The sequence below is a fragment of the Nycticebus coucang genome, chromosome 6 (genome assembly GCF_027406575.1).
Source record: "Nycticebus coucang isolate mNycCou1 chromosome 6, mNycCou1.pri, whole genome shotgun sequence".
Lineage (NCBI taxonomy): Eukaryota > Metazoa > Chordata > Mammalia > Primates > Lorisidae > Nycticebus > Nycticebus coucang.
Genome location: NC_069785.1, coordinates 79,480,197 through 79,493,532, shown reverse-complemented (window position 1 = coordinate 79,493,532; position 13,336 = coordinate 79,480,197). Strand labels below are relative to the sequence as shown.

The 13,336-nt window shown below is 40.3% G+C and overlaps 1 protein-coding gene across 1 annotated transcript; it reads left to right on the top strand.

The window, feature by feature from the left end:
• The first annotated feature begins 9,553 nt into the window (after positions 1-9,553).
• Positions 9,554-10,462, top strand: LOC128587826 (protein Abitram-like). Its single transcript, XM_053594225.1, has one exon. The coding sequence runs from the start codon at positions 9,668-9,670 to the stop codon at positions 10,208-10,210; it is 543 nt and encodes a 180-aa protein (XP_053450200.1). The 5' UTR covers positions 9,554-9,667; the 3' UTR covers positions 10,211-10,462.
• Positions 10,463-13,336: the final 2,874 nt, after the last annotated feature.

Genomic DNA, 13,336 nt, shown 5'->3' with positions numbered 1-13,336 from the left:
TAGATCATCAGATACAGAGTTTAATTCTTAGCAGAAATGCTCTTACTCAGTTCAAAGTTAACACTCTATTCTCAAAGAAGTTAAAGTTGACCTTCCATTTGATCCCACAGTCCCATTAGTAGGTATTTACCCAGAAGAACAAAAAACATTTTACCACAAGGACATTTGCACCAGAATGTTTATTGCAGCTCAATTTATAATTGCCAAGTCGTGAAAGCAACCCAGATGCCCATCAGCCCATGAATGGATTAACTGTGGTATATGTATACCATGGAATACTAGTCAACCATAAGAAATGATGGAAGTTTTATATCTTTTATGTTTACCTGGATGGAGTTGAAACACATTTTTATAAAGAATCTCAAGATTGGGAAAAAAAATCCAGTGTACTCAATACTAATAGGAAGCCAATATATAAATAATTACATGCAATAGTGTAGAAGGGTGAGGAAGGAGGGGGAGTGGAGGGGGAAGGAGAAAGAAGGGCATTTGGCACATTCTCACCTCATGTGCACAATGGGAGGATATTCTGGACACCCCTTAGGCAAAGGGCTCTTCTACAACTTGAACTTTACTTTGGAAGAGAGAACATTGTAACCTAAAACTTGGTACCCTCATACTAATTTGAAATTAAAAAAAGTTAGCATTCTACATTTAGCCTCAGTATTATGCAGATGCAAGAATTTTGGTGATGTCGGTGTTTACCAATATCAATGCTACTTTCCTAGCATAAAGAAAACTGCATTTCTTAGCCCTCTTGTAGTTAACAGTGGCTACCCTGTTTCCCCGAAAATAAGACATCCTCCAAAAATAAGACTTACTTACAGGAAAGATAAGACATCCCCTGAAAATAAGACGTAGCGCATCTTTGGGAGCACACCTTAAAATAACTCTTATTTTCAGGGAAACAGGGTAGTTCGGAGCTGTTAAAACTCGAGTGAACGTGGTGGGTGTCACTCCCAGACTGACACTCCCAGGTGACAAACCCCTTTGCTTTGCCATGGCATTGTGGAGAAGGCCTCAGAGGAAATGGTGGAGCCACAAGATCAAAGTGGCCTTGATTGCTGAGTGACCACGTAGAAGTCAGCCGGATCCACAGTGGACTTTATATGATCAAAGAGTAAATTTTTATTATGGTAAGCCACTGAGATTTTGATGTGCTTTTTTTGTTTTTAACCCCAGCAGAGTCAGCCTTGCTTGAGTGAAGATTTGGCATTAAACAATTCTTTCTCTGTGTAAGCTTTGTATAAGCTTGCAGAGAAAAAGAATTATCTGCTTGAACAGAGATTCCATATCTTTTGCTAAGTCAAAATAGAAAACTTTTAAGGCTTTTATTTGGATTCTCATTTTAAATAAGCCTCTTTAAAAATAAGGCTTTTATTTTGATGTTAATAGAATTAGGATAGTTTGAATTTATTCTCAAGCAAAAGACTAAAAATAGTATGAAGCTTTGTGAATTATTGGCTGATTTTTGCCTGAAGGACTTAATCACTTCCATTATTTGACTTCAGGTACAACTTCAAAATTGGAAAGTTGATGGGATTTACACAAATCAGCTCATGTAGTTCTGATTGGGCAAATTTATAGGCCAGAAAAATGTCTAGATTGTGATATGAACTTAAAGGAAGCCAGAACGTGTCATGTCTGCCTTACTTGGGTCTTTTTTTACATAGATTTTATTTTTTTAGAGCAGTTTTATATTCATAGCAAAATTGAGCAGAAAATACAGACATTTCCAAAATCCCCCTCCATTCTCCACCACCCCCAGCTGATACATTTGTTACATCATTATCACCTAATTGTTTACAGTCACTCCTAGTGTACTATCAATGGGTTTGGAAAAAAGTGTGATCATTTTTTAATTTTACAATGCAGCTGTATTAAATACATTTATAATGTTATGCAACCATCACCACCATCTATCTCCATAAACTCTTTTCATTCGGTAAAACTATCCATTAAACAAATCCTCATTCCCTCTTCCCTGCAGTACCTGGCAACCACCATTCTGCTGTAGTTTTTGTATTTGTGAACTTGACCACTCTAGATGCTTCATCTAAGTGGAATCAGAAAGCAAGTGTCTTGGGACTGGCTGATTCCCTTAGCATAGTGTGCTCAAGGGTCATCCATGTTGTAGCACATTGCAGAATTTCCTTCCTTTTTAAGGCTGAATAATATTTCATTGCCTATATACATCACATTTTACTTATCCATTCATCCATTGATGGACAGTCGAACTGCTGCTACTTTTTAGTTATTATGAATATTGCTGCTATGAACAGGGGTATACAGATACCTTCTTGAGGTCCGGCTTCTAATTCTTTCAGGAATATACATAGAATTTCTGGTTCGTATGGTAATATTTTGAAGAACCACCATAGTGTTTTCCACAGCCGCTATATCATTTTACATTTTCACCAATAGTGTGTAAAAGTTCTGGTTTCTCCACATCCTCACCAACACATTTTATATTTTGGAGGCAGGGAGGACTTAAATTTATTTTTCTAGAAGCAGGGTCTTTTTCTGTCACCCAGGGTGGAAGACAGTGGTGCAATCATAGCTCACTGCAGTCCTGAACTCCTGAGATCGAGGGATCCTCCTCCCTCAGCCTACGGAGTAGTTGGGACTAGAGGTGTGTGCCCTCCCTCATGCCCAGCTAGTGTGTGTGTGTGGATTGAGGGGTTGCTATTTTGCCTAGGTCGGTCTTGAACTTTTGGACTCAAATGATCCTCTCACTTTGGCCTGCCAAAGTGCTGAGATTACATACATGAGCCACAGCATCTGTCTAGCCTTTCTGGTTTTTTAATAGCAGCCATGCTAATAGGTGTGAAGTGACCTCTTACTGTGGCTTTGATTTGTATTTCCCTAATGACTCTGTCTCTATAGTTTTTGCATTTTTCCAGAATATCATCTCTTTGCAATTTTAAATGTGAAGAGAAATTTATGCTATTGTTTCTCAAAGGTCTTGTATTATAATATCTCCTTTTAAGTGAAATATTTCTACTTAAGCTTATGAGATCTTTTTCACTTTGGAAGGACGTCTAGGAAAGCCACTTAGAGTTTTTGAACAAGTGTAACAACTAATTTGCCTCATTTTAACGTTGAATTTTTGCCAAGTAAATATTTGGCCAGATTTCCTGGCTGGTATAAAAATTTTTACAACTAATAGCTCAACTACCTGAGGGCCTCCAGTGCAGCTACTAACACATCTCTTTCATTTGGGATGGGGGGGAAACTCAACACAAAGCACAGAGAAAAACAAGGACTAAAAGATACCTAGAGTTTGCACTATTTTTGTTTCAAATTAGCTAGACAGTTCTTAAGCTGTAGAAAGGAAACCATTTGAGTTTATAATACTTTTTAAATAATTTAAACTAAAGGTTTTAAAAGATTTCATAGTTTAATCATGGTTTTTCATACCTTAAAAAAACAAACAGGTTTTTCATACCTTAAAAAAACAAACACCTTTTTTGAGTGCACACCCATAATTGCAGCTACTCAAAGACTGAGGTAGGAGGATCCCCTGAGCCCAGGAGTTTGAGACCAGTCTGGCACCATAGTGAGACCCCCATCTCCAAAAGTAATAACAATAATTTTTTTTTAAAGAAATTGAACTAAGACTACGATTTAGGCAAACTAACTACAAACATTTAAAAATAAAACCTTGTTTTCTTTTCCATGGAAATACTTCTCTTCTGAGAGAACAGAAGAAAGAGCAGGAGGCATCACAATTTTGCTTGGTTATTGTACCATTAGCCATGGTTGGTAAAAGTAAGAAAACCATCCTTTTACAACGATACACTAAAAGCATAAACTAAGATCTTTTAGGGCCAGCTGCTGGCCTGTCTGAATTAATGCTTTGTTGTTCCATCTATAACGAATGATTTCATCCAAGTAATTTACTTGGTAAGAGTACTCTGTAATAAAAAACTTGATTAAAGTTAATTATGCACTGCCTTCATGGTGGTAAGGAAAGAAAGCTAGGCTAGGCTGAGGCAGAGCTATGACTAAGCTATTTACAGTTACTTTACCTGACCATCCTATGGTAATTAGTCTTCAATCTCTGCTCCTTCAGCCTTTCCACTTTATAATCCCAAACCACCCACCCACCAAAGCAAAACAACAATTACTGGGAACTTAGAGAAGGAAAGAGATAAGAATGATTTGCTTTGATGATTTGCTTCCTTGGTTAAATTTAAAGACCTGAGAAACATCTCATTTATTTATAATATTTCACGTTGCAAATAAGAAAATGAGTTTATTTAGAAATCAATGTATGTATATAGTTGCATACATTAAAATAAGAAAAAAGAAATGTAAACTCCTTGAGGGCTACAGATGTTTCTTCTTCACCGTGTGTCTCCAGTGCCCAGGGTGTGATTAGGGCGTAGTGGAATGGTTTATTTACTAATGGAGTGATTCAAGATGAGAGAGAGCTCACATAGTATCAGTTTATTTCAGTGACTATTCTTTAATAGCTCTTAGCCTGTTCTTGCCTTGTGGTTTCTATATTCTTTGGATATTTAATTATATTCATTTCAAAGAATTTTGGAGATTATTCTCTTAATTCTAGCAGTGGTCCCATTTGTTTTCCACTGGCGCTTCCTCGTGTGGTTCGCAAATTTTGACTGCATCTTAGTGAGTTGTTTTCATATGAGAGTTGGATGTGTCCAAGGTTATAGAAGTGTCCGTATGTAGTATGACTTCCAATTTGCCCCAGGGTAAGCCCCGGGGTTTCATCAGTTCTGGACAGGTTGAGCCTTCCTGTGTGAAGTGAGGGAATCCCTTGTAAAAACCATTTAAGAACCTGTGTAGGTACAGTAGTGAAGATGGTCTGGGCCAGGCACAGTGGCTCATACCTATAATCTTAGCATTCTGGAAGGCTGAGGGGGGAGAATTGTTGAGACCAGAAGTTTGAGATTGTAGAGAGCTATGATGATGCCACTGAACTCTGGCCAGAGCAACAGAGTGAGACCCTGTCTCAAATAACAAAACAAAACCTGCATGGTACTGGCATAAGAATAGGCATATAGATCAATGGAATAGAATTGAGAGTCCAGAAATCTCAAATTTGTAGACAGAGGTGTCAAGACAATTCAATGGGGAAAGGAAGGTCTCTTCAAAATGTCTGGGACATCTGGATAGCTACATATAAAAGCATAAAGTTGGACCCCTTCTTTAAACCATATACAAATATTTACTCAAAATGGATCATAGTCCTAAATGTAAGTGCTAAAACTACTCTCAGTAGAAAAAATACTGGAGTAAGTCTCTGTGACCTTGAGTTTGGCAAGGCCTTCTCACAGAGGGCACACAAAGTAGAAGTGACAAAACAAAAAATACATAAATTGGACTTTATCAAAATTAAAAACCTCTGTTGGGCGGCACCTGTGGCTCAAGGAGTAGGGCACTGGCCCCATATACCGGAGACGGCAGTTTCAAACCCAGCTCTGCCCAAAAATGGCAACAACAACAAATTAAAAACCTCTATACATCAAAGATACCATCAAGGAAGTAAAAAGGACAACCCACAGAATTAGAGAAAATATTTCCAAATCATATCCCTTATAAGTGATTTATATTTGTATATCTAGAATTTATAAAGAATGCATTAATTAAAAATCAAAACAAAAATAGCATAATTAAAATATGAGTAAATTATCTGAATAGACATTTAGCTAAGAAGATAGGAATAGCCCAATAAACACATGAAAAGATGCTCATTAGGGAAATGGGAATCAAAACTATAATGAAGTACCAATTCAGAACTGTTCAGTGTGTGTATAGTCAAAAAGGCAGACAAAGCTGGGCTTGGTGGCTCATGTCTATAATCCCAGCACTCTGGAAGGCCGAAGTGGGTGGATTGCCTGAGCTCACAGGTTCAAGACCAGCCTGAGCAAGAGCAAGACCCCATCTCTAAAACTAGCTGGGCATTGTGGTAGGTGCCTGTAGTCCCAGCTACTTGGGAGGCTGAGGCAAGAGGATCACTTGAGCCCAAGAGTTTGAAGTTGCTGTGAGCTATGACACCACATCTCTCTATCCAGGGTGACTGAGTGAGACTCTGTCTCACAAACAATAAATAGCAGGGTCAGGAATCCTAGGCATGCTGCAATTTATAAGACAATTCAGAACAAGAAATAATTGTCCTTTGTCCTGCGTGGTTTTAGAATGCCTCAGGAGACGTTAGTGTAGATGAAAGGCCTGCTTCTGATCATCTGAGCCTAGAATCAAACTCTATTTGAAACTATTTTTGTATAGTTTTAATGTACATGACATTTCCATAAATTCAGCTACTGTGTAAATCAAAGGAAAAGGATGCTTTGTTTTATTTAGAACTTTTCCAAGAGTTGTTCTCCATTCAGAAAACCAGGTCACAAATGACATTGCCAAGTGCAAACATCTGACTATAGTACTTCAATATGTCCTCTGGTATCAAGTATTTACATTTTGAAATAATACTCCTTTAATAAAAATTGCTTTCCTTTTGTTTATCTTTCCTATTCTGGGCAACAGTTCTCAACATGTGGGTCGCAACCCCTTTTTAACAATGAAAATACATTGCAGCATTATGAAGGTTGAGAGCTGCTGGGCTAGAACATGTATCAGTATGGACCTGCCCCTGCCCCAGGAAACAAGTGGTGTTCTATTTACAGAGGGCAGGTTTAAGGGCCCCAAGTGGGGTTAGTGATGCACCCCGGGCCAAACAAAGCACAAATGCTTTCTGCTCCCTGGCTTGAAGAGGTTTGGGACAGGTATGATGTTGGTGACACTCAGCCCTGCCCCCCTAAGATGTGACTATAGAGGTACAGCCATACAGTAGGTATCTCTGTGGAGTAGAGATTAAGAACCCTCATTTCCTTCGTCCCACTGTTACATCTCCTGCCAGTGTCTCCCATTGGCCCAAATGCAACAGGAAGCCAGTGAGCCAGGGAGGCTGGGCCATGCCAGCTGCGAGGGAAGCCCAGCGGAGGCCAGGACAAAGGAGGACAGAGAATAGAAGGGGGAAGGGAGGCAATCAGTATATATTTATCTTTTTAAAACTTTATACGTAGGTAAGTGATACTACCTATGAATTCCATTTCAAGATAGTAAAGCAGATGTTAACAACATAATCATCATTAAGGAAACACTGGGTCTGTTTAGGGTTGATAATCACTGCCTAGAACCACCAGTGCCTCTGGGAAATAAAGGAAATAGGTTTTGAATAGAGACTAGTTAAAAAACAAACAGACTGTGTCTTAAATACTGTGCCCTAATTAATAAAAGAAGGGAGCTGTAGCTACAAAAATGATAGGCAGGTTATGGAATCTGACCACGATAATCCTGATGGGAGAGACAGGATTAACCTAATTGCTGTTAGGGAACAATTATTTCTTAATGTATTAGGTTATTAAGTATGAAACGTCCAATCTCCATAAGTATTATATCAGTTATTGCTTGTGTAATGTTAAGAAATAATAAAACATTGTGGGTGGTGCCTGCAGTCCCAGCTACTCGGGAGGCTGAGGCAGGAGGATCACTTGAGCCCAAGAGTTTGAGGTTGCTGTGAGCTCTGATATCACAGCACTCTACCTAGGGCAACAGAGTGAGAGCATTTATTGTGGGCAAGGCAGGCAATGAATGCAGGGCAAGGGTAAGAAGTGCAGTGGGAAAGAAGGGACACGAATGATAGCAGTGAGACGTGAGGGAACTCCTGAGGTTGTTTCCAAGATAGGCCCTCCGGGGAACAGCACTTCGTTCATTCTTCATTTTGCTTCTATGACCAGAGAATTGTTTTTCTAGTCTACAACAACTGGATTAGCCTCTTAAAATATGTTACCTTTCTCCCAAAATTGTAATTGCATATGATTTAATAATAATAAATATATTGTATAATGTATATGTATTGATAAGTCCAGAACTGTTTTATTGTTTCTTTTTTGTTTGAGACAGAGCCTCACTCAATTGCCCTGTGTGGAGTACAGGGACATCATAATACCTTATAGCAACCTTAAACTCTTGGGCTCAAGCAATCCTCCTGCCTCAGCCTCCCAAGTAGCTGGAACTACAGGCACCCACCACAATGCCCAGCTAGTTTTTCTATTTTTAGAATTGGGGTCTCTATCTTGCTCAGACTGGTCTAGAACTCCTGAGCTCAAGAGATCCACCCACCTCAGCCTTCCAGAGTGCTAGGATTATAGGCGCTAGCCAGCACACCTGGCCAAATGCTAGGGTTTTTTTTTCTTTTGTTCTTGTGTATTTTGTAAGCTCCCTGGGGCAGGGACTGCGTTATTTATGTCTTTATATTCCCCTCAGAATTATTCTGGGCTGAAAATTCTTTGGTGGGGCAGGGGAGGGCTCTTTTGTTCACAGTAGGATGCTTAGAGCATTCCTGGCTTCTATTCAGGAGATGTCTCCAGACATTGCCTAAATGTCCCACAGTGGGGAGCAAAATCACCTTCTAGTTAGAACCACCAGTCTAGTTGCTCTGAGTTGCTTTAAAGATCCTGGTTTTGAAAGCCCATAATCTTGTTTTCTGTGTCTGCTCTCACAGGAAGCTGCAGAACAGTGTCCAGAAGAAGTGCTAAGCTGGTGTCACAAGTTCTGACCACCAACATCACACATCCCATAGCAGGACAACCCCACAGCTCTCTTGCCTTCCCCACAGCGGGGTCCTCAGCAGAGGGCTGAGGAAGAGATCAAACTAGTGGATCCTCAAATTTCCTTCCAGCTCTGACATTTGTCTTTGCCTACTTTCCCCTAGCAACAGTTGGAATTGGAGTGTATGCATAGTTTATACATGTATTGAAAAGAATTTTACATTTTCAGTTAAGAAGTTAATTAAATTGCTTTATGGTTGTGTCTTTATTGATTCTCCACCTCAACCTTGACACATTTCTTATACACACTGCCCCAGGCCCCATCCTCCCAGGGGACAAACTAAAAGTAAGGCATGACATTGTTTTCATTCCTGAGTTATATAACCCACTTCCGTGTGGATATGATTTAAACAGACAGGAAGAAACACTGCCTTTTTATGAGAGAAATTTAAAAGTGGAGATGATGGATTTAACAGTTTAACGTTCAAAGACAGAAAGGAAAATCTGTAGGAATTTTAAAATGTAGATGTTATTTTTTGAAAGGGTAATGCTAAGGGAGGGTGATTGGCGGGTTCTCACTAATGGACACAATGTGAGGGTGTTCAGCACGCAACCTGGGTGAAGGGCTCAATTCAACTTAAACTTTACCTTAGAAATGAAAACAATGTAACCTAGACATCTGTACCCTCATATTAACCTGAAGTAAAAATAAATAAAATAGTATAAGATAAAGGGTAATGCTAGTATTAACAAACAATTTCCAGTTTGGGTGTGTGATTTCGAATGAATCTGTGATCATCTAAAGCAGTGGTTCTCAACCTGTGGGTCCCGGTTGTAACAATGAAAATACATCGCGGCATTAGGAAGGCTGAGAACCACTGAAAGAGATGCCTGCCTGCCTTTCTTCCCTCCTTTTTTCCCTCCTTTCCTCTTCCCTCTTCCCTCTCTTCTTCCTTCCAACACCGTCTACTGAGCTCTTCATGGGGACACATTATGACAGGGCAGCATGGCCTACAGGTTACTCTGTGAATGGAGCACTCTGAGTTGTGCATGTGGTGGCCTTGAACTCAGGTACAAAAAAGGGTAAGATGACCGAGTCCGAAGCCACGGAGCCGGAGGTACCATCACTTGTGGATTGTTATTTCACTCGCTGGTACAAAGCAGATGTCAAAGGAAAGCCCTGTGAGGACCACTGTATACTACAGCACTCTAATAGAATATGTGTCATCACACTGGCAGGATCTCATCCAGTCCTTCAAAGTGGAAAAACAATTGAAAGCATTTCCTATCAGATCAGTGACAACTGTAGCAGACTTCAGAACAAGGTCTCTGGGAAATTTAAGCAGGGGGCACAGTTTCTAACAGAACTTGCACCTCTGTGTAAGATTTACTGCTCTGATGAAGAAGAATATACCGTATCTAGTTGTGTTAGAGGACGGCTGATGGAAGTGAATGAAAACATTCTCCATAAGCCATCTATTCTTCAAGAAAAGCCATCTACTGAAGGCTACATTGCAGTTGTGTTACCCAAATTTGAAGAAAGTAAAAGCATAACAGAAGGTTTACGGACACAAAAAGAATATGAAGAAGTAGTGGTGAAACGCATTAATGCCACCACAGCTACGTCATGAGGATTGAGATGGATTAAAAAGTAAAGCAAGATTCTTATCCTTACCTGGTCCAAACCATCAGTGCACTAAATGAAAACACCAGTATGTGGCTTATCACACCCAGCTGCCCATGGGAGAGGACTAATCCTCCTTCCCTTAACCTCGTTTTCCCTCTTTGTCTTGCTTAATGAGCCTGGGTTCTCATTTGTCCTCAGCCTCCCAAATCTGCCCTACCTGTGTACTCACTCTTTTTCTCTTACTTCTTCCTAACAACTGTCACACCAGGAATGTTTTTCTGATTAAAAGCAAACAAAACTATTTAAGGAAAATCTACAAAATACAGAAAAGTTTTAAGTAGCCAACTAGAAGTAATTGACCCATGATGGTTTAATTGCTGTGTCTATATTTAAAAATCAAAAATTGTTTCTTTTTCATAAAAGATGCTATTTACTGCACATAACTCTGACACACTTTTACTGTAGGAAAAAATTATGCTACACAATTTTTTTTCCAAATATTTTTTGAAAGTTAGAATTTTCCTTATGAATTCATGAGCTTATGAGCCTATTTAAAATTGAGAAATAAATGCATATAAACTTAACAATAAAAAAAAAGGAATTTGACCAGTTATCCTATAACCTGAAAATACAGTTAACCCTTTAACAATAGGGGTTTATACTGCATGGGTCCACCTAGATGTGCATTTTTTTCAACCAAATGCACATCAAAAATATATCTATAGTATCTGCTGGGTATGAAACCCACATACAGAGCAGGCCAATTTTTCTTATACTCAGATAATCAGGATTTGATCTCAAGTCTTGAGTACGTGCAGATTTGGGTATACACAGAAGGCTCTGGATCTGACTGATCCCTTGCATATGCCAAGAGATGACTATACTACATTTTGACATGCTTTTGTTTGAAGGTTGTGGTATGGTTACTGTTCGGCCTCAATTTTCTATCAAAGTTGGAAGAAAACCTAACTGGCCATTCTTACCCAATCTGCCTCCGTGTAACACTACCAAGAAGTCTAAGCCTACCCTTTCTGCCTCAAGTCCTCTCCCATTAGGTTGGAGGAAAGTGACAAAGAGTGCAGAGTGTACCTTTTCTCTTCATTATGCCTTCCTCTCTGAAACAAAGTGAAACTAACACTGACTTCTTAAAAGAGGAACATATGAAAAGGCTTTGAAAAATACAAAGGCCTCCCCTAGCAAGGGAAAGTTTTTTGGTTTTTTTGTTTGTTTGTTTGTTTGTTTGAGACAGATTCTCACTATATTGCCCTTGGTAGAGGGCCATGGCATCATGGCTCATAACAACCTCAAACTCTTGAGCTTAAGCAATTCTCTTGCCTTAGCCTCCCAAGTAGCTCGGACTACAGGCACCTGCCACAATGCCCAGCTATTTTCCCTTGCAGTTTTCATTGTTTAGCTGGCCTGGACCAGGTTTGAACCTGCCACCCTTGGTGTATGTGGCTGGCGCTGTAGCCGTAACTCTGCTACGGGAGCCTTTTTTTTTTTTTTTGAGACAGAGTCTCACTATGCCACTTTGTTGCCCTCGGAAGAGTGCTGTAGTGTCACAGCTCACAGCAACCTCAAACTCTTGGTCTCAAGCGATTCTCTTGCTGCAGCCTCCCAAGTAGCTAGGACTATAGGCACACACAACACCCAACTATTCTTGTTTAGCAGGCCCCAGCCGGGTTAGAACCCACCACTCCTGGTGCTTTTGGCTGGCGCCCTAACCACTGGGCTAAAGGCGCCAAGCCCAAGTGTAAGTATTATAATGCAAACTGATTCTTGCAATACATACATTGTAGTCACTCAGTCTCACACACTCTATTTTCAAGGTAACCACCAAAGAAGTTGCTAAGAATATGTCATTCAAAGGCACAGAGGCCTTTGAACAGAGTAGGCTTTTACTGTTTTTTTTGTTTGTATTTAAAGCAACTATAAATTTATGGTTTAAAACTGGATACCTATTTATATTAAATTTTAAATAAAAAGGACTTTAAAACTTAAAAAAAAAAAAGGGTAAGACTGATGTCTTGCCCTTTAAGAGCCAACAGTCAAATCTGTACAGTCTATGTAGAGGTGCCCAGACCTCTGTCCAACTACCTGCAGAGGAGGCAGGGTAGAGCCCCTCACACCTCCAAGTCTATCCCAGGGAAGTCTCCCTCACTGTCCCGACCAGAAACCTCTCACTTCATTTCCATCCAGCCCCTTCTCTCCATGCCCACTGCTTCTGCCGGGTCATCTCTTGCCCACAATAATGCAACTGTGTCTTCCCCCACGCTCCACCTTCTTCTCCATTATCTTCTCTACAGGGCACCAGACACAGAACATCCTCCCCCGACCCCCATTTCACTCAGTAAAAACCAAAGTCCTCACAATCACTGCAAGGTCTTATGGGATCAGCTTCTACCATTCTCTTCTTCTTTACTTCTCTCCCTCCACACTGGACGCTGTTTCAGTCCCAGTCCTGCCTCAGGACTTTTGCACCAGCTGTTCCCTCTTGTGAGGATGCTCTTCCCCAGGTAGCTGCAGGGTAACTCCTGTACATCCTTCAGCTCTTGGTGACAGGTTGCCTGCTTTATACAGCTGCCCTTGCCCACCCATTTAACACTGCAACCTGCCACCCACATTCTGATTCCCCATCCCCTAAGCCCTGATCTTATTTTCTTCTCATAGTACGCATCCTTCAAATATACTGTATAGTTCCCTCTACTGGAATGTAAGAAGACCCAGAGGGCAGAATTGTTTACTTTCTTCTTTCATGTTTTTCAAGCACCTAGAACAGTGACTGACACTTACTGCATGAAGGGGTGGATAAAAGGATGGATGGGGAACTCTCCCGCCTCTCACGACGGCTCCACGCTTCCACCACAACACGCCATCACTTGATCTTCTACCTCCCCTGGAAACTGTGAAGCCTGATCTCGGGCAGGCTTCTTGCTTCTCAATCTGTTTTATTATTGTTAATTGGAGTTGATGAATTACTATTTACCATTGTATGGATTAAACAAGTTATTATCTGAAGAATAGTGCCTGGCACACCAAGTTTTCAGTTAAAGCTAGCTGTTATTATTGTTTGTTTCTTTGTTTGTTTTTAGAGAAAGGCCTCAAACTCCTGGCCTCAAGCAGCCCTCCA